Source organism: Mobula birostris, chromosome 8, assembly GCF_030028105.1.
Source record: "Mobula birostris isolate sMobBir1 chromosome 8, sMobBir1.hap1, whole genome shotgun sequence".
In the NCBI taxonomy this organism is placed as follows: domain Eukaryota; kingdom Metazoa; phylum Chordata; class Chondrichthyes; order Myliobatiformes; family Myliobatidae; genus Mobula; species Mobula birostris.
In genome coordinates this window covers 168104305-168129642 of record NC_092377.1, presented here as the reverse complement: position 1 = coordinate 168129642, position 25338 = coordinate 168104305, and the positions used below count along the sequence as shown (strand labels likewise).

At 46.0% G+C, this 25338-nt stretch overlaps 1 protein-coding gene across 1 annotated transcript in view; it reads left to right on the top strand.

Moving 5' to 3' along the window:
• Window positions 1–2690: 2690 nt before the first annotated feature.
• Window positions 2691–25338, top strand: part of LOC140202105 (fibroblast growth factor 17-like) — a 74971-nt gene continuing 52323 nt past the window's right edge. Inside the window, exon 1 of the mRNA XM_072266963.1 lies at window positions 2691–2786. Coding sequence (XP_072123064.1) covers window positions 2691–2786 — 96 coding nt within the window. The remainder of the gene's footprint in view (window positions 2787–25338) is intronic.

Below are 25338 nucleotides of genomic sequence, written 5' to 3'. Positions count from 1 at the left end.
CGTGTCCAATCCCTTAATAATCTTATATGTTTCAATGTTTCAATAAGATCCCCTCTCAGCCTTCTAAATTCCAGAGTATACAAGCCCAGTCACTCCAATCTTTCGACATATGACAGTCCCGCCATCCCAGGAATTAACCTTGTGAGCCTACGCTGCACTCCCTCAATAGCAAGAATGTCCTTCCTCAAATTTGGAGACCAAAACTGCGCACAGTACTCCAGGTACCAACCACGACCTCCCACCACCCACTTCCTGTCAGATGCTGTAGGACAAGCCAAAATCTTTTACTAAATGGATGAAAACTGAGCTTTTGCTTCGGACGAGGGCTGAAGTTCATGCCTGGTTTACTCATCTCTCCTTTCTTTTTGTTTCCTTTCTACTGGATGAAGATTTCTTTCAATGATTCTAATTTGCACACAGCATCAGAGTACCCCTCAACAGGAGGAATCTGAAGCAAATGAGGAGCAACCCTTGATTAGCAGCTTTCCACATCCCAGCTACACCAGCCGCCCCGCATTGGCCAGCAGCCCCAGCGGGACTAACAGCATGGTCTCGAGTGTCTATCCAGGTGCAGGCGCGGACAGGGCATGGTCGTGGCAAAGACTGGCAGAGGTGCAGGCACGGTCTTGTTGTGGCAAGTGGAGTTGGGGTCAAAGCAGAGTCGTAGTGCCCCTGAGAGTGAGGAAAGTCCCAGTGTCTGGTCGTTTTAAGTATCAGGCTGGATTGGAAAGGTTGGGTAAGGGTTGAGTCATGACGACAGGCCCCAGAGCAGTCTGGGAGTGAGGAACGACCCAATGTTTGGATAGTTCCAGGGCTGGGCCCGATTAAAAAGTTCAGGGTGTCGGGACCGCAGGCGAGGCGAGGGCCAGTTCTGCTTGCTGAATCGTGACGCTTACTCAGCTCCACGCTGAAATGCAGTGTTGGCTGCAGTGACGCCAGAATTCACGTCTGTGGTCTCGCAATATTTGCTCGGCTTTGCGATGAACTGAGACTGCATTGATGCTTGGCTTCATGTCTTTCATTGAACTTCAGTTCTGAAGCTACTTGTTTACTTTTATTGTTTGCGTGGTTTGTTTTTTCCTCTCTCTGCACATTGTGTGTTCGATGGTCTTTTCTTTAATGGGTTCTATGGGCCTTCTTTGTTTTCTGGCTGGCCGTAAGGAGATGAATCTCAAGGTTGTATAATGTGTACATACTGTGACAATCAATGTTCTTTGAACTTTAGGTGGGAATACACAGGGATCATTAGACTCATGCCTTAGAGCTTCCAAACTTAAGTGAAATCTTTCTACTCAAGTTATTGTCTGAGGGTCTCCCTTAACGCAGAAAATGATGAGCATTCCAACAACTCAGTGGTGAGTTGGGCAGAGATTCCTCCCACGTACTCATCACCAAGTTATAAGGTGGCTCGAAGTAGGGAATTGGTATTTTCCAGCTGAGAATCCACAGGGAAGGCCATTGCAAGAAAGCAAGTCTCTTTGATCCATTCAAAATCCTTTCATTTGAAGTCAAATCTCACAGTTCATCAAAGTAGCAGGGTATCGACCTTGTGCAGTTCCTGAACATGAAGTCTCAGAGAAATACGACATGGAAATACGACAATCTATGTGTATGTGTGGGTACATGCACATAGATTTGTGTGTGTCTGTGTGTTTCAATCTCATCTCTTTTTCCCTCAGAATTCCACTCCCCCTCTCCCCAATGCCTGGCATAGACAGCCTGTGGGTGGGGGTGAAATTGTCTCCCACCAGCTCCAGGTCCCTCATGACTGTGTGACGTTGAGTAAATTATAAGGCCATGATTTAACAGTGGCCCACACGAGTACATCCCACCTACTCATCGTTCCTGTCTAACATTACAACATGTTTTAAAGGCTATCAGTTTGGAACATTTTGAAAAAAATGCAGCAAGATTATAGAAATTTTGTTAAAAATTAAAATTATAAATTGGTTGTGGGTGCCCTGACTGGGAATATCAAGTGTCGTCCGTTCTTTCTGCTGAGGGAGTGCTCTGCCATCATCCTGGTAGCAGTGTGCATCCCAGCTCCAGGCAGGCACTGGAGGAGCTGAGCACCGTGATCAGCAATCACAAGACAGCACCCTGACGGCTTCCCGATCATTGGAGGTGGGGGGGTGGGGGGGTGGGGGGGAGATAAAACCAGGCCAGGTTGAAACCTCTCTGAACAACCACCACCAAGATGTCATCCTGTGGAACCAGAGGAGACAACACACTCCATCACTTTTTTTATCACCATCAAAAACGCGTCCTGATCCGCACTTTGCCAAGAACTATCAACTGGCTGTGCCCCTTCTCCCAGCATTCAGACAGAGACTGAGGAATGCAACACAAGTGATGAGGACCTCCTCTGTTCAAGGGAGGAGCGAGGTGCTTTCAGGACTGCTTTGAATTGGCAAGTTCACGTTCAGACCCGAATGAATACATCACAGACATTACCAACTTCATCAGACCAGTGTGGATAAGTGCTTGCATTCGAAAATATACTCACTCTTCCCAAGCCTGAAGCCCAGGATGAACCTGGAGATTTGTAGTCTGCTGGGGCCTAGATCTGTGGTTTGTATCAATCTATGGTGGAGACCCTTCTGACTGTTTATGTCACATCCTGGTATGGAGGTTCCAATGCAGAGGATCAAAAGAGGCTGCAGATAGCTGTAGACTCAGCAAACACCATCATGGGCACAGCTCTCTCCACCATTGAAGACATCCCAAAGAGGCAGTACCTTGAGAAGGTGGCATCCATCTTTAAGGACCTCACCGTCCATGAGGAGGTACAGGAGCCACTGGGACCTGTGGCTCTAGCACCCAAACTTAGCAATTCAGGAACAGCTTTTGCAAAGTTCAAAGTTCAAACAAAAGAAAAGAAAAAAAAGCAATAAGTATGAAGAATGTGAGATGGAGAGTCCTTCTCCTCCACCATCAAATTTCTGCAGGGTCCATGAACCCATGGACACTGCCCCAGTACTATTTGTGGACGGGAATAGTGCAGGGTCGACTACGTGGATTCTAATAGCATGGGATCGAAAACATGGATGGGAATAGTCATTGAAACACCAATGCCTTTGAACAGAAAATCCTACCCAAAGTAGTGAATTCAGCCCAGTACATCACAGATAAAGCCCTCCCAACCATTGAGCAGATCTAAATGAAATGCTGTGGTAGGAAAGCAGCATCGATCAGAGATCCCCACCATCCAGGTCATGCTCTCTTCTCACTGCTACCATCAGGTAGAAGATTCAAGAGCCTCAGGACTCGCACCACCAGGTTCAGGAACAGTTATCACCCGTCAACCATCAGGCTCCTATATAAAAGGGGACAACCGTCAACAGATCACTTGCAATATTAGAGGAAACAACACACTTGACCACTATTCACCACCATCAAGAATGCCAGCCATGCTATTCCATGCCATCGCTTCGGGAAGTCTGATCACCTGGCTGTACTTCTACTCCTTGAGTACAGGCAGAGACTGAAAACTGCAGCACCAGTAGTGAGGACCAAGAAGGTTTGGACAAGGGTAGCACAGGAGCGCCTACTGCTTTGAATTGGTGGACTAGACTGTATTCAGGGATTCACATTCGAACCTGGATGAGTATGCTGCAGTTGTTACTAACTTCATTAAAACCTGTGTGGACGAGTGTGTGTCCACAAAGACTTACTCTACATTCCCAAACCAAAAGCCATGGATGAACCAGGAGGTACGTCGTCTACTGAAGGTTAGATCTGAGGCATTCAGGGCTGGTGACCCAGGTCTGTACCAGAAAACCAGGAATGACTTGTGGAGGGCTATTTCAAGGGCAAAGAGTCAATTTTGAATGAGGTTGGAGGCAACATTGGATGTACAACAACTCTGGCAGGGTTTGCAAGACATTACTCCCTACAAGGCGAAACCCAATAGCATGAATAGCAGCAATGCTTCCCGATGAACTCAGCACCTTCTATGTCCACTTTGAAAGGGAAAACACAACTACAGCTGTGCAGATCCCTGCTGTACCTGATGACCCTCAATCTCCATCTCAGAGGCCGATGTTAGGCTGTCTTTAAAGGGAGTGAACCCTCGCAAGGCGGAAGGCCCTGATGGTAAGGCTCTGAAAACTTGTGCCAACCAGCTGGCGGAAGTATTCAAGGAGTTTTTCAACCTCTCACTGCTACGGCGGAAGTTACCACTTGCTTCAAAAAGGGAACGATTATACCAGTGCCTGAGAAGAATAATGTGAGCTGCCTTAATGACTATCGCCCGGTAGCACTCACATCTACAGTGATGAAATGCTTTGAGAGGTTGGTCATGACTAGACTGAACTCCTGCCTCAGCAAGGACCTGGACCCATTGCAATTTGCCTGAGGTGACTTTAAACTAGAATGGTTGGGAGGTGGGAATCAAATTAAAGAGGCTAGGCGTGAGGAGGTTAATTCACTACAGGGGGATGGGAACCAGTGCAGAGAGACAGAGAGGTGTAAAGTGAGGGTAGAAACAAAAAGTACTATGGAGAAAAGTAAAAGTGGCAGGCCGACAAATCCAGGGCAAGCATTAAAGAGGGCCACTTTTCAGCATAATTGTAAAAGGACGAAGAGAGTTGTAAAAGAGTGCCTGAAGACTTTGTGTCAATGCAAGGAGCATTCGTAATAAGGTGGATGAATTGAAAGTGCAGATTGTTATTAATGATTATGATATAGTTGGGATCACAGAGACATGGCTCCAGGGTGACCAGGGATGGGAGCTCAACGTTCAGGGATAGTCAATATTCAGGAGGGATAGACATGAAGGAAGGGGAGGGGGGGTGGCGTTGCTGGTTAAAGAAGAGATTAACGCAATAGAAAGGAAGGACATAAGCCGGGAAGATGTGGAATCGATATGGGTAGAGCTGCGTAACACTAAGGGGCAGAAGACGCTGGTGGGAGTTGTGTACAGGCCACCTAACAGTAGTAGTGAGGTCGGAGATGGTATTAAACAGGAAATTAGAAATGTGTGCAATAAAGGAACAGCAGTTATAATGGGTGACTTCAATCTACATGTAGATTGGGTGAACCAAATTGGTAAAGGTGCTGAGGAAGAGGATTTCTTGGAATGTATGCAGGATGGTTTTTTGAACCAACATGTCGAGGAACCAACTAGAGAGCAGACTATTCTGGACTGGGTTTTGAACAATGAGGAAGGGTTAATTAGCGATCTTGTCGTGAGAGGCCCCTTGGGTAAGAGTGACCATAATATGGTGGAATTCTTCATTAAGATGGAGAGTGACATAGTTAATTCAGAAACAAAGGTTCTGAACTGAAAGAGGGGTAACTTTGAAGGTATGAGACGTGAATTAGCTAAGATAGACTGGCAAATGACACTTAAAGGATTGACGGTGGATATGCAATGGCAAGCATTTAAAGGTTGCATGGATGAACTACAACAATTGTTCATCCCAGTTTGGCAAAAGAATAAATCAAGGAAGGTAGTGCACCTGTGGCTGACAAGAGAAATTAGGGATAGTATCAATTCCAAAGAAGAAGCATACAAATTAGCCAGAGAAAGTGGATGACCTGAGGACTAGGAGAAATTCAGAGTTCAGCAGAGGAGGACAAAGGGCTTAATTAGGAAGGGGAAAAAAGATTATGAGAGAAAACTGGCAGGAAACATAAAAACGGACTGTAAAAGCTTCTATAGATATGTGAAAAGGAAAAGACTGGTAAAGACAAATGTAGGTCCCCTGCAGACAGAAACAGGTGAATTGATTATGGGGAGCAAGGACATGGCAGACCAATTGAATAATTACTTTGGTTCTGTCTTCACTAAGGAGGACATAAATAATCTTCCAGAAATAGTAGGGGACAGAGGGTCCAGTGAGATGGAGGAACTGAGCGAAATACATGTTAGTGGGGAAGTGGTGTTAGGTAAATTGAAGGGATTGAAAGCAGATAAATCCCCAGGGCCGGATGGTCTGCATCCCAGGGTTTTTAAGGAAGTAGCCCAAGAAATAGTGGATGCACTAGTGATAATTTTTCAAAACTCGTTAGATTCTGGACTAGTTCCTGAAGATTGGAGGGTGGCTAATGTAACTCCACTTTTTAAAAAAGGAGGGAGAGAGAAACCGGGGAATTATAGACCGGTTAGCCTAACGTCGGTGGTGGGGAAACTGCTGGAGTCAGTTATCAAGGATGTGATAACAGCACATTTGGAAAGCGGTGAAATGATCGGATAAAGTCAGCATGGATTTGTGAAAGGAAAATCATGTCTGACGAATCTCATAGAATTTTTTGAGGATGTAACTAGTAGAGTGGATAGGGGAGAACCAGTGGATGTGGTATATTTGGATTTTCAGAAGGCTTTTGACAAGGTCCCACACAGGAGATTAGTGTGCAAATTTAAAGCACACGGTATTGGGGGTAAGGTATTGGTGTGGGTGGAGAGTTGGTTAGCAGACAGGAAGCAAAGAGTGGGAATAAACGGGACCTTTTCAGAATGGCAGGCGGTGACTAGTGGGGTACCGCAAGGCTCAGTGCTGGGACCTCAGTTGTTTACAATATATATTAATGACTTGGATGAGGGAATTAAATGCAGCATCTCCAAGTTTGCGGATGACACGAAGCTGGGTGGCAGTGTTAGCTGTGAGGAGGATGCTAAGAGGATGCAGGGTGACTTGGATAGGTTGGGTGAGTGGGCAAATTCATGGCAGATGCAATTTAATGTGGATAAATGTGAAGTTATCCACTTTGGTGGCAAAAATAGGAAAACAGATTATTATCTGAATGGTGGCCGATTAGGAAAAGGGGAGGTGCAACGAGACCTGGGTGTCATTATACACCAGTCATTGAAAGTGGGCATGCAGGTACAGCAGGCGGTGAAAAAGGCGAATGGTATGCTGGCATTTATAGCGAGAGGATTCGAGTACAGGAGCAGGGAGGTACTACTGCAGTTGTACAAGGCCTTGGTGAGACCACACCTGGAGTATTGTGTGCAGTTTTGGTCCCCTAATCTGAGGAAAGACATCCTTGTCATAGAGGGAGTACAAAGAAGGTTCACCAGATTGATTCCTGGGATGGCAGGATTTTCATATGAAGAAAGACTGGATGAACTGGGCTTGTACCCTCTGGAATTTAGAAGATTGAGGGGGGATCTGATTGAAACGTATAAGATCCTAAAGGGATTGGACAGGCTAGATGCAGGAAGATTGTTCCCGATGTTGGGGAAGTCCAGAACGAGGGGCCACAGTTTGAGGATAGAGGGGAAGCCTTTTAGGACCGAGATTAGGAAAAACTTCTTCACACAGAGAGTGGTGAATCTGTGGAATTCTCTGCCACAGGAAACAGTTGAGGCCAGTTCATTGGCTATATTTAAGAGGGAGTTAGATATGGCCCTTGTGGCTACGGGGGTCAGGGGGTATGGAGGGAAGGCTGGGGCGGGGTTCTGAGTTGGATGATCAGCCATGATCATAATAAATGGCGGTGCAGGCTCGAAGGGCCGAATGGCCTACTCCTGCACCTATTTTCTATGTATGCAACAATAGGTCAACGGCAGATGCAATCTCATTGGCTCTTCACACGGTTTTAGACCACCTGGACAACACAAACACCTACGTCAGGATGCTGTTCATTGACTATAGCTCAGCATTTAATACCATCATTCCCACAATCCTGATTAAGAAGTTACAGAACCTGGGTCTCTATACCTTCCTCTGCAATTGGATCCTTGACTTGCTAACTGGAAGACCACAATCTGTGCGGATTGGTGATAACATCTCCTCCTCGCTGACGATCAACACTGGTGCACCTCAGGGGTGTGTGCTTAGCCCACTGCTCTACTCTCTATATACACATGTCTGTGTGGCTAGGCATAGCTCAAATACTATCTATAAATTTGCTGATGATACAACCATTGTTGGTAGAATCTCAGGTGGAGATGAGATGGTGTACAGGAGTGAAATATGCCAACTAGTGGAGTGGTGTCACAGCAACAACCTGGCACTCAACGTCAGTAAGATGAAAGAGCTGATTGTGAACTTCAGGAAGGGTAAGACGAAGGAACACATACCAACCCTCATAGAGGGACCGAAAGAAGCTGCAGAGGGTCGTAAATTTAGTCAGCTCCATCTTGGGTACTAACCTACAAAGTACCCAGGACATCTTTAGGGAGCAGTGTCTCAGAAAGGCAGCGTCCATTATTAAGGACCTCCAGAACCCGGGGCATGCCCTTTTCTCACTGTTACCATCAGGTAGGAGATACAGTTGCCTAAAGGCACACACTCAGCGATTCAGGATCAGCTTCTTCCCCTCTGCCATCCAATTCCTAAATGGACATTGAACCCGTGAACACTACCTCACTTTTTTAACATATATTATTTCTGTTTTTGCACGATTTTTAATCTATTCAATATATTTATACTGTAATTGGTTTATTTATTATTATTTCCCTTCTATATTATGTATTGCATTGAACTGCTGCTGCTCAGTTAACAAATTTCATGACTCATGCCGATGATAATAAACCTGATTCTGAACTCCATTTGCCCCATCACTGAAATGTTCCCACAACCTATGGACTGACTCTGAGATCTCTTTATCTCATTATCTCATGTTCTGATTATTTATTTATTGCTATTTATTTATATTTGTTTTTGCATAGTTTGTTGTTTCCTGCACTCTGATGATCCTGTTATCGTTACTGTTTTACAGATCTGCTTTGAATGCCCACAAGAAGATGTTTCTCAGGGTTGTATATGGTGACATATGTGTACTCTGGTAATAAAATTTACTTTGAACTTTGAACTGAATAGTGGGGCATAGGTAGGTTGAATGGTCAGTCTTTTGCCCGTGGTATGGGAGCCTGAAAGCAGCTTTTCACTCAGAGCTTGGGGGTTTATGGAACAAGGTGCTGGAGGAGGCTGTAGAGGTGGTGCAATTACAAGGTTTAAAATTCAAACAGGTTCATGGATAAGAACATTTGAAAGAGCGACAGGCCAAATGCTGGGAAATAGGACTGGCTGGAATAGACATCTCAGGCAGCATGGATGCGTTGGGCCAAAGAGCCCGTTGCAGTCCATGAGACTGTGATGAGTTGTAAGAAGAGGTTGAGTAGGCTAGAACTTTATCCCTACAATGTACAAGATTAACGGGTGACCTTATAGGAGAGCATAAAGGCATGAGAAACATAGACATTGTGAATGAACCATCTTTCTTCCAAAGGAAAGGGAACCAAAATCTTGAGGGCATAGTTGAAGATGAGAGTGGAAGGATTTAACAGATTCCCCCCCGCCCCCCCCCCCCCACAGAGGGTATATGGAGCATTTTTTACACAGTGGGTATATGGAGTGGTATATAGTTTCTTAAGTTTGTCATAGACAGGGGAGTTTCCACTACTTATTAAATGTTCCCGGGGTGTCTGGGGTGTCAGGGAGGGGTAGCACCTCTGGTAGGGGAACATGTCACGTCCTTTTCAGGGCGGTTAGTCCACCTTTGGTCCCCACCTGGAACTCAGCTCTCACCTGTGGCTCCCCGTAGCTGTTTGCATGTGACAGCGGCCACACCCCGGGCAACGGCTTCGACAAGCCGGCTAAACCAGGTGAGGGTAGCCGACAGGTCTCAAAGCCTCGGTGTGATAAGGAGTTGTCTATCCCAGCATGTGAAGACAGACTCCGGCGGATTGAGCGGACGAGACCAATGGAAGGTCTAACGGTCAAGAAGGCGGTCTCTGCAAGCGTCGTGGAACGTGTAGAGCAGGACAAGACACAGAAGACGTCCTGGTCATCCACTGCGCCTAGTCCCATCTCCAGCCGTCTCGACTCTGTCTTGCCACTGGATCCAGATGGGAATTGGGAAGAGAGAGTGAGGCTGACGCTGCGCAACTCTCCCTCACTTAAATCCAAATCACGCGCTAGTCTCGACACCATCATAATGGTGTCCAGGCCCTCATCGACTTTGACGATGGACGAACATAAATGTTCCCAATGGCATGTATCGTAAATAGCCTCTGACAACCAAGTCTAGCTCCTGTGGCTAAACAAGTGGCTCCTCCGCTGAGCCCGGCAGACCCATTTCTACTGACACAGAGAAGGGGTAAAGAGGGGTTACTGGCACTTTAAAGCCAGTCGCTTCGAACAGATGGGGCTCATCAGCTGTGGAGAAGGAAAACTCTGATCTCAAACCTCTGCTGCCTTCTGGCCACACCCACTCGTGGAGAAGCCTCCTGGAGTAAATCCCGAGGACTAATCGAGAGCTGGAGTCCCCGAGGCAGTCCTACGTTGAGTTGAGTCCAACGCTGACTGGCAACTCCCGAACACTGCTCGGCACAGACTGTTTCAGCCTCAGCCGTTCATCAGCTGCATGGAGAGGACGAGCGGCTGCATGGGCAGTAGTTTGCTCTCCATATCGTACTGCCCTGGCTTATGTACCAGCATGTGTATCATGTAGACAGCTAGGACACAATATCCATGGTTGACCCCAACCAGCCATGAGAGGGCCTCCATATGGAGTGAGCTGCCAGAAGAAATGGCTGATCTGGATATGGTAATGAAAAAGAGAAAGGAAATTGCCCTTTAAACTCACGAGAGAGCATAGGCCATCAACTTTTTACTGTTGATGTTTGTGTAGCAGGCAATTTCTTTTTTACGAGGTCGAGTTGGTAGCTCGACACTCAACCCAGCACGGATGGAAAGCGTGCCAGGGGAGCCGGCTGGGCTTGAACTCGGGAGCCTTCGCTCCGAAGTCCGGCGCTGACGCCACTGCACCACCAGCAATGACATTTAAAAGATATTTGGTTAAATAGGAAAGGTTTGGAGGGACATAGGTCAAATGTGGGCAAATGGGAGCAGCTTAAGAGGGCACTTTGTTCAGCACAGACAAGTTGAGCCAAGGGCCTGTTTCTGTACTATAATGCTCTGTGATTCTGTGACAGGCCTTTCACTGCTACGTAGCACATTGTGTCCTGGAGCTGTGTGCAACATCACAACAAAAGTCCACACAAGGCGAACGCCCCAACACTACCCCCCCCCCCAGCTCTCACACCTCCCATGTGTCACTTGTAGAGACTGATGTCCGCTAATTTGTCCAGGCTGCCTCTGGTCCCCCTCAAACAGACCTCCCATTGGCCACATCAGCAGCCACTCACAACCTTTGACTGACAAGCGTGCAGATACCTGGGTGGAAATGTCGTTTATCCAACTCGAACATACAAACAGATTGGGCCAAGAGATTCACTTTGTGTAAATACATTCCCTCTGGCTGTCTGTCACCACACAGATTGCTGATGTGAAGTACGGAGGGTTGGCCTGTGGGGGAAGGGGTTCCCATTCCAGGCCAGAGTGATGAGCGGTAGGAAGTGGTGGGAGGAGGGTATTGCACTGGGAATTAACAGGCCAGCCCAGTGGATGAGGTTACGCTAGAGGAGCTTGCATCTCTTCATCACCAAATACCTGAGCTCAGGATTTGCAAGTAAATTCTCCAGTCATTCAAGATTGTTTAATGTCATTTCCAGCACACAAGTGTGAAGGAGAACAAAATAATTGCTCCCTGAAGCGAAGCAGCAAATCAAAAACACACTATGATAAAGAACACAGTAATAAAAGAAAAACACAATTAATATAAATATATAAGATAGCTTATCCTATAAGATTGCCTATCGGCACAATAGGTCAACGGCAGATGCAATCCCAATGGCTCTTCACATGGCTTTAGACAACCTGGACGACACAAACACCTATGTCAGGGTGTTTTATTGACTATAGCTCAACATTTAACACCATTATTCCCACAAACCTGATTGAGAAGTTGAAGAACCTGGGCCTCTGTACCTCCCTCTGCAATTCTCGACTTGACCTCCTAACCGGAAGACCACAATCTGTGCAGATTGGTGATAACATCTCTTCCTCGTTGACGATCAACACTGGTACACCTCAGGGGTGTGTGCTTGGCCCACTGTTCTACTCTCTATATACCCATGACTGTGTGGCTAGGCATCACTCAAATATCATCTATAAATTTGCTGACGATACAACCATTGCTGGTAGAATCTCAGATGGAGACGAGTGGGCGTACAGGAGTGAGATATCCCAACTAGTGGAGTGGTGTTGCAGCAACAACCTGGCACTCAACGCTGGTAAAACGAAAGAGCTGACTGTGGACTTCGGGAAGGGTAAGAAGAGGGAACACATACCAATCCTCATAGAGGGATCAGAAGTGAAGAGAGTGAGCAGCTTCAAGGTCCTGGGTGTTAAGATCTCTGAGGACTTATCCTGGTCCCAACATATTGACACAGTCATAAAGAGGGCAAGACAATGACTATACTTCATTAGGAGTTTGAAGAGATTTAGTAGGTCGGTAGAAACACTAAAACACTTCTATAGTTGTACTGTGGAGAGCATTCTGACAGGCTGCATCACTGTCTGGTATGGAGGGGCTACTGCACAGGACCGAAAGAAGCTGCAGAGGGTCATAAATTTAGTCAGCTCCACCTTGGGTACTAGCCTACAAAGTACCCAGGACATCTTCAGGGAGCAGTGTCTCAGAAAGGCAGCGTCCATTATTAAGGACGTCCAGCACCCAGGGCATGCCCTTTTCTCACTGTTATCATCAGGTAGGAGGTACAGAAGCCTGAAGGCACACACTCAGCAATTCAGGAACAGCTTCTTCCCCTCTGCCATCCGATTTCTAAATAGACATTGGACCCATGAACACTCCCTCACTTTTTTAATATGTATTATTTCTATTTTTTCACGAGTTTTAATCTATTCAATATTCTTCTATGTTATGCATTGCATTGAACTGCTGCTAAGTTAACAAATTTCACAACACATGCCGGTGATAATAAACCTGATTCTGATTCTGTACACAGATTGATTGTATGTCCATGAGATGACACTAGGGACGGGAGTGGACTGACAGGAAATGATGAAGTAGGGGTGGAGTTAGTGGGGAAAGTTACTGCTTGGGGAAAGTAACTGTTTTTGACTCAGGTGGTCCTGGTTGCATGCTCCACGGACTCCTCCCTGATGGGAGTGGGACAAACACTCCATGGTCAGGGTGGGTGGGATCCTTCATACAAACTCAACCCTCACTCAGCTAAATATGATGCATGTACACACACCGACAAACATGACTGACTACACACGGACTACACCCGCAGCACGCTACCACCCACACTGGAATCCCTACAATTCTCCTACCAACGGAACTGGTCTATCGATGACGCCATAGCCACAGCTCTACACACCGTCCTCACTCACCTGGGGAAGGTCCTGGACTACAGTTCAGCACTCAACACCATAACTCCTAGTCCCACCAGACTTGACAGGAGGCTCAGAGGCCTCGGCCTGCACCCTGCCTTGTGCAGCTGGATCCTGGACTTCCTATCGGACCGCCGGCAGGTGGTAAGGATGGGCTCCCTCACCTCTGCCCCTCTGAGCCTCAACACGGGTGTCCCCCAGGGCTGTGTCCTGAGTCCCCTCCATACTCCCTTTACACTCATGACTGTACTGCCACACACAGCTCCAATCTGCTGATCTAATTCACAGATGACACAACGTCGATTGGCCTTATTTCTAGTGGTGATGAAACAGACTACAGAGGAGAGGTTAACACCCTGACACAGTGGTGCCCAGATAACAGTCCCTCCCTCAGTGTCCAAAAAACAAAAGGGGTGATCGTGGATTACAGGAGACAGGCTCGCCCCAGTCAACATCAATGGGACTGCAGTTGAGAGGGTGAGCAATTTCAAGTTCCTCAGTATACACATCACCGAAGATCTCACCTGGACTGTATACACCGGCTGTGTGGCAAAAAAAGCACAACAGCATCTCTTCCAACTCAGGCGACCGAAGAAGTTTGGCACGAGCCTCCAAATCTTCAAGACCTTCTACAGGGGCAGCATTGAGAGCATCCTGACTGGCTGTATCGTGGTCTGGTACGGGAACTGCACCAACCTTGATTGCTGGGTACTGCAGAGTGTGGTACAGACAGCCCAGCGCATCGGTGGATGTGAACATCCCTCTACTGAGGACATTTATAGCAGCAGGTGGGTAAAGAAGGCCTGGAAGATCATCAGGGACACCAATCACCCCAACTATAAACTGTTTCAGCTGCTTCCGTCTGGCGCACGCTGCCACAGCATTAACGCCAGGACCAACAGGCTACTGGACAGCTTCTTTCTACAAGTCACTAGACTTATAAATTCACATGTCTGTACACTACGATGGAATCATAACGCAAAGATTTTTACTCCCTCACACTGTGGGGCGGATTTAAGATTTAAATAAATAAATAAGCAAGCATGTTCATCGCACACAAACGGTAAATAATATCCTGAATTAGATCTACCTTAGCAGAGATGACGAGAGGGATTTGAAATCATGGATAAGCAATAAAAATGAAGGTGTTGCTTAACTGATAGGTCCATGAAGGTAGGGGTGGTGGATACAAGAGACTTGATGTGGACTAGAAGCAGGCTAATAATGCTTCTGATGACAATATTAAAAAAAAACTGCAGATGCCGTGGATCTGAAACAAAAACAGAAACAGAAGCACTCAGCAGATCAGGTAGCATCTGTAGAGAGAGAAGCAGAGGTAATATTTCAGGTCTGCGACCTTGTGACAGAAAATGTTTCCAGCATTTTCTGTTTTTGTTGAAGCATTTACTGACCTTACTCATTTTGTATTTGATTAAGTAATTGATCCCAGGAATGAAAGGGTTAATGCACGAGGAGCATTTGATGCTCTGGGTCTGTACTTGCTGGAGTTTAGCACACTGAGGGCGGATCTCGTTAAAACCTATCGAACATTGAAAGGCCTAGACAAAGCGGATGTGGAGAGGATGTTTGCGATAGTGGGGGAGTCTAGGATCAGAGGGCACAGCCTCAGAATAGAGGGACGTCCTTTTAGAACAGAGATGAGGAGGACGTGGATAACTTCACTCAACTCAATGCCGAACTGATTCCACAATTTACAGCTACAAGAATTTGGGGAATTCAATATCCATACTACAGACAGACTATGCAACAGAAATATAAGGATCTACCTCATGGGGCTCACCTGGCTTTAGGGGTTACACACATCAGCCACGTTGAAGGAATTCAGGACAGCCACTATCAGGCCCCTCCACAGTTATGTGAGATTCCTGGGAATTCTGGAATGGGATGCCAGTAATATAGACGGCATGTGTGGGGACTGCTGTAAATAGACAGCTAAAGTGCAATTGTGTCTAATTTATATCCGGGTAAAGCTGGGCTAGGAATGGAATCATTTGACCAAACTTTGTGCTGGACAGGTGTGATGTGAGATTGGAATCTGGTGGGAGTATTCAGATCAAACTGCCGCCTGCTCAGCAAGGATTATGCACCCGACGTCACTCTGTCACAAGGCCTTCGGCAGTCTGCCTCCATGTTCACGGGAGCCATGGTAACAGGAGCCTTTTCCAGTCTGTCCAATGGAACGGCCTGCGTGGAGGCCTGAATCCATTCCGATTAGGGACTGCAAATTCCTGAGGAGTGAGTACAATTTCCACAAACACTCTCACAGGCACAGACTCCTTGTCATGAGCAGCAGTGACGTCAAAGTCCTATATTCAGTAGAAGGGGAAGGGTGAGATCCAGCTTCAGTCATGGAGACACCCCTCTCTATCTCGCACTCCCTTCCAACCGTCCCCTCTTCCATCCGACCAAACACACCCAACCAACCCCCACCCCAAACTGCACCTCACCAGCCCGAGGAGCAACTGCCTGTGTTATTAATCCATTCAATCAATAGGTAGAGGAGATTGGAGAGACAGACAGAGAGTGAAACAGAGACAGACAGACAGACAGACAGACAGAGTGATACAGAAACAGAGAGACAGAGAAAGAGAAATACACATAGATAGAGAGAGGTAGAGAGACAGAGAGAAACAGAGAGAATTACATAGATAGATAGAGAGAGAGATAGACAGAGAGACAGAGAGACAGACAGAAACAGAGGGAGAGAGAAAAGGGGAGTCTGAGATAGGGAGTGTGAAGGAGAAAGGCAAGATTGACAGGGTGAGAGAGAAAGGGAGACAAAAAGAGATAGGAGTAAAAGCGTGAGAGGGAGAAGGAAAAAGAGGTTGGGGGAGAGCTGAGCTATCCTTGCGTTCAGAGCTCAGTGAGCACAATTGATATGTGCTGTTTTCTCTTGTGGGACAATTCATTCTGTGATCAAAGTGAGGCAGCATGGTGGGCTTATTCCTTTGGCTCATATTTCCAGTAGGTGAGTGTCTGCTGACATATCGGCCTATTTTAGGCACAGCAGTTATTTGCCAGGAATCCCATTGAGGAAGCTGTTTGATCTTGGGGGAATGAGCTCAGGCTATTGCATTCTCTAAAAATTAAGCAAGCTTCTTGGACTGTCCGCTCTATCCTCACCATCTAAAAGGTGGGAGCCACGGTAGCACTACAGCTCATGTGAAGCCACCACGGCCCAGGCTGCTGGAATTCAGAGTTCAATTCCAATGCCATCTGTAAGGAGTTTGAACGTTCTTCCCGTGACCAAATGGGATTCATCCGGGTGCTCCAGTTTCCTCCACAGTCCAAAGACATACCGTTTTGTGGGTTAATTGGGCATTGTAAAATGTTTTGTGATTAGGTGAGGGTTAAATAGGCAGGGTTGCTGGGCAGCGTGGCTCCTCACTGGGCTGTGAGAGCCTGTTCCGCACTGTATCTCTAAATAAAATTAAAGGGAACAAAGGGGTCCGTCAACTCTCTTCCTGGTCCCGTCACCACCCGGTCACGTTATCACTTCCTGGTCACGTTACCATGTGCAATCCCGTGTAAAATGTGCATTGTGTTCCATGGGATCACACTTTGCATAATTCTCCAGATGCAGCTATGGGGTGGGAGTGCCTGAGTTCTCCTTGGGTTTACAGCAATAGCTGGTGGGGTCTTGCCTCCGAGTTAGACAAAGTGGTTGCCATTTCTTGCCAGGTACCGGCCCGGAGACCTACACTATTGTCCAAGTGGATCACAGAAAGAGGAGGCATCCTACCACTTCTCCCGTGCGCCATGTCACCGTTTCAAAAGGAGGAGACTTCTTTCTCATCCCTAGATTACAAGTTTGTTGCACAAATTGACCACAGCCCAGAAGTTCTTCAAAAATTATGGAGAATTAATGATAGTAAAACAGAGGCTATGCTAGGAGTAGGTTAAAGGGTTGACACAACAACATGGGCAAGGGGCCTGGACTCTGCTGTAATACTCTACAATATGTCCTGTGTTGCATGTTCAGACAAGAGAGCTCATGAGGTTATTGAGGGGATATTAGATGCTTGTTTTATACCAAGAGTGGTGGGTACATGGAATTCACTGCCAGGGGTGGTGGTAGAGGCAGATACATTAAGGACATTTAAGAGACTCTTAGATAGGCAATGGATGATAGAAAAATGGAGGCTCTGTAGGAGGGAAGGGCTAGATTGATCTTAGAGTTGGTTAAAAGATCGGCACAACCTCACAGGCTGAAGGGCCTGGACTGTGCTCTAACGTACTATGTTCAATGTTCTAACTTTGCAATCACTTGAAGTTGTAAAATGGATTTCAGAAGTCTTTTTCTTGCACTGGGGGTTTCCTATTCTTTGGCAATTCCCTGCTGAACTGGGCAAGACCCAGCGGCCATTTCTCATTGAAGGAGCGGCTCAACAGAGGGGCAACACGGAAGCCAACTGCAGCTGTGCATTCCTGTCAGTAGCTCAAAGTCAGCTGGAGACGGCTCCAGATTATCTGAGACCCAGTTGCTCTTTCCTCTCCCTCTAGCCTCCTTGGCAGAATCTTTGAAGATTCATTGGCGGGAGGGGGGTAAAGAGGGGGGATTAGCATATAATGATGGCTTCACTCTACCCTTGCTTGGTGCACTGGGTCTGAGATGCAGAGCAGTGTTGTTGGTGAGGCTGTCATTATGCACTATCACTGTTCATGGGAGTGAGGGGAAGGGTGACAAAGGGGATCTCCAGTTATAAATCCATCCACATTCCCAGGACAATGTGTCTGAAACAAGTATAAACCTGTCCAAAACTGGATAACTGAACATACACAAAGCATTTTGACCATCCAGTCCATGTGTAATTTATGCTGCACACCTCACCTTGGCAATATCCACACTGGCCTATCCAGCTTTACCCTAAACCACTCCATCCAATTGGAGGACTGTCCATGTTGGTTGGAGGGCTGTCTGTGTGTGGATGGGTCGAAGGGAAGGAAGAAAGAAGCTTGTGAAGCAAGTGGTTTGTCAATGAAAACACTTGAAAATTTCTACAAATGTACCGTGGAGAGCATTCTGACTGACTGCATCACCGTCCGGCATGAGGGGTGCTACTGTACAAGACCAAAATAATTTGCAGAAACTTATAAAATTAGTCAGCTCTGTCACGGGTACCAGCCTCCGAAATATCCAAGACATCTTCAGGGAGCGGTCCCATAGAAAGGCACCGTCCATCATTAAGGACCCCCACCACCCAGGGCATGCCCTTTTCTCACTGTTACCATCAGGAAGGAGGTACAGAGACCTGAAGGCACACACTCAGCAATGCAGGAACAGCTTCTTCCCCTCTGCCATCCGATTTCTGAATGGATATTGAACACATGAACACTACCTCACTACTTTTTATTTCTGTTATTTCACACTACTCGTTTTAACTTAATTTAATAGACATATATACTAAATGTAACTCAGATTTTTTTCTCTATATATATTCATTATGTATCTCATTGTACTGCTGCCGTAAAGTTAACAAATTTCACAACATATTCTGGTGATATTAAACCTGTTTCTGATTCTGTTTGGCTGTTTTGTTGCTTGTTGTGTTCAGTGTTGATCTGCCAAGCATCATAGGCATGCTCTGCTGGGTACGGAATGTGAGAGTCAACTCTTGCAGGCTGCCCACAGTGCACACTTTGGTATGTTGAATAAGGGAGATGTCATTGAAACCTATTGAATATTGAATAGCCTAGATAGAATGGACGTGGATAGGGTGTTTCCAATACTGGTAGAGTCTGGGACCAGAGAGCACAGCCTCAGAATAGACGGATGTCTCTTTAGAACAGAGATAAAGAAAAATTTCTTGATGAGATAGTAGTGAATCTGTGGAATTCATTAGCACAGACATCTTTGGGGGCCAAGTCATTAAAGGGGATGAGGTCCTGCAGAGAGAAGATAGGAAACTAGGTCACCACCTTCATCATCATCATCATCATCATGTGCAGTGATGTATGATATGAGCGATCATGGCCATCTATCAATGACCATGATTGTTCATGCCAAATTTTTCTACAGACATTGTCTTCTTCTGGGCAGTGTCTTTACAAGACGGGTGGGCCCAGCCATCATCAATACTCTTCGCAGATTGTCTGCCAGGTGTCAGTGGTCATATAACCAGGTGATCTGCACCAGCTGCTCATACGACCATCCACCACCTGCTCCCATGGCTTCACATGACCCGGATCAGGGGCTAAGCAGGTGCTACACCTTGCTCAAGGGTGACCTGCAAGCTAGCAGAGGGAAGGAGCACCTTACACTTCCTTTGGTAGAGACATATCTCCACCTCAACTCCCTAGGAAACTGAGAAGCAGGACCTCCAGGGTAGTAATCTCTGGATTTCTGCCTGAGCCATGCACCAATGTGGGAAAGAATAGGATGATTTTGCAGATACAATAAATTCTTCCTCATCTTTGTTCTAGAGGGGTGTCCTTCTATTCTGAACTGCTGGGCTCCTCCAGTGTTTTGTGTGCGTTGCTCTAGAAATGAGGATTATTTATTCCTTCAACCTGCCAACCATGGGTGATCAGAGACCATCTCCATACACCTGCTGTATACACCTGTTGAAAGAACTAGATAGGGTGCATTTGGAGAGGATGTTTCCTATGGTGGGGGCATCCAGAACTAGAGGGCACAGCCTCAAAACTGAGGTGAGACCTTTTAGAACAAAGGAAAAGAGGAATTTTTTATCCAAAGAGTATTGAAACAGTAAAATGCTCTGCCACAGACTGCGCTGGAAGCCAAGTCAGTGAGTATACAGTATTTAATGCAGAAGATGATCGCTTCCTGATCAGTCAGGGTATCAGAGGATATGGCGAGAAGGCAGGTGTATGAGGCGGAGTGAGATCCGGGATCAGCCATGATGGGATGGTGGGGTAGGCTTGATGGGCTCAATGGCCTAATTCTGCTCCTATGTCTTACAGTCTTACATTCAGGGAGTGTTTAGGAACCGAGAGAGAACCACACCACCAGGTTCAGGAACAGTTACTTTATTCTCTTATTTAGAGATAGAGTGTGGAACAGGCCCTTACTGTCCTTTGAGCCACACCGCCCAGAAACCACTGATTTAACCCGAGCCTAATCAAGGGACAATTTACTGTGAATTAACCTATGAGATCCTTCAGTGTGTGCAGCAGGATGTTGGAGATCTTTTACCAGTCTGTTGTAGCGAGTGCAGTCTTCTTTGCGGCTTTATGCTGGGGGAGCAGCATCGGTGCTGGTGACACAAAAAGACTAAATAAACTCATCAAAAAGGCTGGATCCATGCTCGGCTACAACCCAGATGCTTGAGTTAGTGGTGGAGAGAAGGTCACTATACAAACTGGTATCCATTATGGACAATCTGGCACATCCTCTCCATGACCAGCAGAGCACCCTTTCCAACAGACTCATTCAGCTCTCCTGTCACAAGGATCGTTACAGAAAATCTTTCTTACGAAATGCAAAAAGCATATACAACAGTTCATCTCTGTACGATAGGTGAACACACATCATAGTACAAAGGACTCTGTTTTATTATCTCGTACATTATTAGTGTGGGCATGTGGCCAAGTGGTTAAGGCATTGGACTAGCGACCTGAAGGTTGTGAGTTCGAGCTCCAGCCGAGGGAACGTGTTGTGTCCTTGAGCAAGGCACTTAATCACACATTGCTCTGCGATGACACCGGTGCCAAGCTGTATGGGTCCTAATGGACAACACTGGTGTCGTGGAGAGGGGAGACTTGCAGCATGGACAACTGCTGATCTTCCATACAACCTTGCCCAGACCTACACCCTGGAGAGTGAAGACTTTCCAGGCGCATATCCATGGTCTTGCAAGGCTAACGGATGCCTTTACATTATTAGTGCACAGTATTGCATATTGGTAAATTATTATTGTGTATATTATTATTCTGTACTTTATTATTAATATTATTATCATTATTATTTATTATTATTGGTAAGTGTGTTTTAAAATTTTGCTGCTGTAATGAAATAACTTCCCACCCGGGATCAATAAAATACTTACAATAATAATTATTATTACTATCACTAGTGGGAGGAAACTGGGGAACCTGGTGAGAAACCCACATATTCCACAGGGAGGCCATGCAGACTCCTTATGGTTGACATCCCTAGCAATCACCCTAATTAGTATCTATTGCCATATAACCATCAGGTTCCTGAACCGACGTGGATAACTCCACTCACCCCAACACTGAACTGATTCCATAAGTACAGATTCACTTTCAAGCACTCTACAACTCACATTCTCGGTATTCTTTCTTTATTTTTAAGTATTTGCACATTGTTTGTTTGTGTGTAGTTTTTTAAATTGATTCTATTGTATTTCCTTGTTCTACTGTGAGTGTCTGCAGATAAATGACTCTCAGGGTTGTATATGAAGACAGAGACGTACTTTGAGAATAAATTTACTTTTCCCAAAGTGTGGACAGTCGTAGACCGCGCTTGTGTTTTACTACCCCTTATACCCCGAGTGCAGTCTCCTATCACCAGAGTTTGACCCTCGGAGACCCACTAGGAGCCTCTGAGACTCCCTGCACTCAAGGACTCAAACTCCATACCCCTCGAACCACCTGACTGCTTCTTGAATTTGATGTACCCCTTTAAGTGCTTTGAGCTGATATCAGTTACCATAGAGTTTATAGCCGATCAGTAGAGGGGGTCTCCTACAGCGTTTAAAGATATGTACCACCATTTAAAAACCTTTGCAAACGAGAAAATCTGCAGATGCTGGAAATCCAAACAACACACATAAAATGCTGGAGGAACTCAGCAGGCCAGGCAGCGTTTATGGAGAGAGGACAGTTGATGTTTCAGGCCAATTCCCTGTGTGTAAGTGTGCATTAATCGTGTACAAGACGATGAGAGGCATTGATCGTGTGGATAGTCAGAGGCTTTTTCCCAGGGCTGAAATGGCTAACACGAGAGGGCACAGTTTTAAGCTGCTTGGAAGTAGGTACAGAGGAGATGTCAGTGGTAAGTATTTTATGCAGAGAGTGGTGAGTGAGTGGAATGGGCTGCCAGTGACGGTGGTGGAGGCAGATACAATAGGGCCTTTTAAGAGGGTCCTGGATAGGTACACAGAGCTTAGAAAAATAGAGGGCTATGAGTAGCCCTAGGTAATTTCTAAAGTAAGTACATGTTTGGCACAGCATTGTGGGCCCAGATTCCGTAGACGACCCCAACAGACTCACAGGTGAAGTGTCACCTCACCTGGAAAGACTGTTTGGGGCCCTGAATTGTAGTGAGGGAGGAGATGTAGGGGCAGGTGTAGCACTTGTTCCACTTGCAAGGATGAGTGCCAGGAAGGAGATCAGTGGGGAGGGACGAATAGACAAGGGAGTCACGTAGGGAGCGATCCCTGCAGAAAGCAGAAAGTTGGAAGAGCGAAAGATGTGCTTGGTGGTGGGATCCCAATGGAGATGGTGGAAGTTACGGAGAATTATATGCTGGACGTGGAGGCTGGAGGGGTGGTAGATGAGGACAAGAGGAACCCTATCCCTGGTGGGGTGGTGGGAGGAAGGGGTGAGGGAAGACGTGCACAAACAAGAGAAAATCTGCAGATTTAAAGGCAGTTGTGTACTTTGTGAGTAGCCATCACTATTGTCATGTGGCAATCAAGCAGCTAATGTGTACACCACAAGATACCACAAGCCATAAATGCAGAGAGCCAGATAAACCCCCAAACTGCAACCAAAACAAATTATAGGCTCAAATCTGGCAAGTGGCCAGCAACTTGAGTTCAATTCCTGACGTTGTCTCTGAGGAGCTTGGATGTCCTGCCATAACTGTGTGGGTTTCCTCTGGATCCTCCGAGTTCCTCCCACAGTCCAAAAAGTGTGGGTTAACTGGTCACGTGGGGCTCAGGCTCCTTGGGACAGAAAGGCCTGAGATCAGACAGCCAGACCGACAGACATAGAAGAGGAATCAGATCAAACAAGCAGCTCGAGAAGGTTCAGTAAGTCACACAGAGTTGAGAAGTCACGATTTCAAATTCCACTCTTTAGCCTGTTACTGCACTGTGTCTTTGCCGATACAGTTTCAGGTGCCAGGGAGATTATCCCAGAGAGTAAGGGGAATTATGAGGCTATCAGGCAGGAACTTGGAAGCTCTTGCTTGACTGAAGCTGTCCTTGCGACCAATTGTCATTTCTACACCAACACCAGCCGTTGCTCATGGTGGGAACTTGCTGTCTGCATTTTCTTCCACTACAACTGTTTAGAAAGTATTTAACATATCTTTTAATTACTGGCAAGCCTCAATGTCTCTCAAAAGGTTTGGGTTGAAGTCTTTCCTTATGTAATTGTATTAGATCTCCAGCACAGCAAAAGATGAGGGTTTTTTAAAATTGAATTATAATCAGAGGGCGTTAAGATAAAAGGACCTTCACTCCATCACAACAGACTTGATATTCTGGTGGCTACCCATTTCAATTCAACTTCCACTCCTGTTTCAGCATGTCAGTCCATGGCCTCCTTAACAGTCACAATGATGCCACGCTCAGGGTGGAGGAGCAACATCTCATTTTCCCTCTGGGTGGCCTCCAACCTGATGGCAGTTGAACTCTCTAACTTGTGTCAGATTCTTTCTTCTTCAGCACAACCACCTCTTCTACTGACCACCTCCCAGCTTCTCACTTCATCTCCCCTCCAACAACCATCCGCCACCCCCCTCACCTGCTCTCACCTACCACCTGTCTGCTTGTACTCCTCCCCTTCCTTTCCAGTCCTGATGAGGGGTCTCAGCCCAAAACATTGACTGTTTATTCCCCTCCAGACAAGCTGTCTGACTTGCAGAGAGAACATTAGAAAGTTTTTGACAAGAACAGGCCATTCTTCCCAACGAAGCTTGTCAAATCCCTATTCCCATAGGGTGCTGAAATAACTATCGAGTTTAGATTTGAAAGTTTCTGGGGTACTACTTTCAACTACACAACTGGATAGTTTGTTCCATGTGTCTGCAACTCGCTGCTTAAAGAAATGATTCCTAATGTTCGTCTGAAATCTCCCCTCAACCAGTCTCCACCTATGGTCCAGTGACCATAATGATGCATTAATTTTGAAGTAGCAGCTGGCATCCACCTTTCTTATACCCTTAATGATTTTGAACACCTCCATCGTGTCTTCTCAATCTGCATCTACTTATGCTAAAAAGATTTAATTCTTTCAATCCTTCCTCATCGCTCATACCCTTCTCTGGTCTAGTTGCCCTTCTCTGACCTCTTTCCAGTGTCTTTACATTCCTCACAAAATATGGAGATCAAAATTGTATGCAGTATTCAAGGTGCAGCCTCACAAACGCATTGTACAGCTTAAGGAGAACGTCTCTAGACTTGGACTTCACTGAGCGCATTATATAGCCCAGCATTCCATTAGCCTTCCTAATTGTTTCTGTTCATTGTCTAGATGTTGATAGTGATTAGTCTACCAGGATGCCCAAATCCTTCCTTTGCAGTGCACTCTCTAACTCAAGAACCCCAATTGTACATTTATATCTAATGTTTCTACTTCCTATATGTAATATTTACGATTTACTTGTATTAAATTGCATCTGCCATTTATCGCCCACATCTGGATTTTGTTTAGATCTAACTGTATTGATTCTGCTGCCTGAATGTTATCAGCCCGTTCCCCCTAATTTTGCATCATCAGCAAATTTTACTAGCTTATTCGTTATGTGCTTATCCAAATCATTAATGTAAATTAAAAACAGCAGCAATGCCAAAACTGATCTTGCAGAGCCCCACTTTTAACATCTAGGTGTGAAAATGATCCTCTCACCACAACTCATTTTCTGTTTTTGAGCCATTTCTGCACCCATTCACACATCTTACCCTGAATCCCTACCTCGTGTAACTTGATTATTAACCTCTGTGGGTTACCTTGTCAAAAGCCTTCTGAAAGTCCAAGTAAATTATATCAACCGCTCTATTGCAATCATAAATTTTAGTTGCAGCTTCAGAGAATGCCAGCATATCAGTAAAACACGATTTCCCCTTTCTGAACCCGTACTTGCTTTCTGCTAACATGCCTGTCCTTATTAGTTGCTTTTCCATCTCAGTATTTATTACTGTTTCCGTTATCTTACCTATGATACACA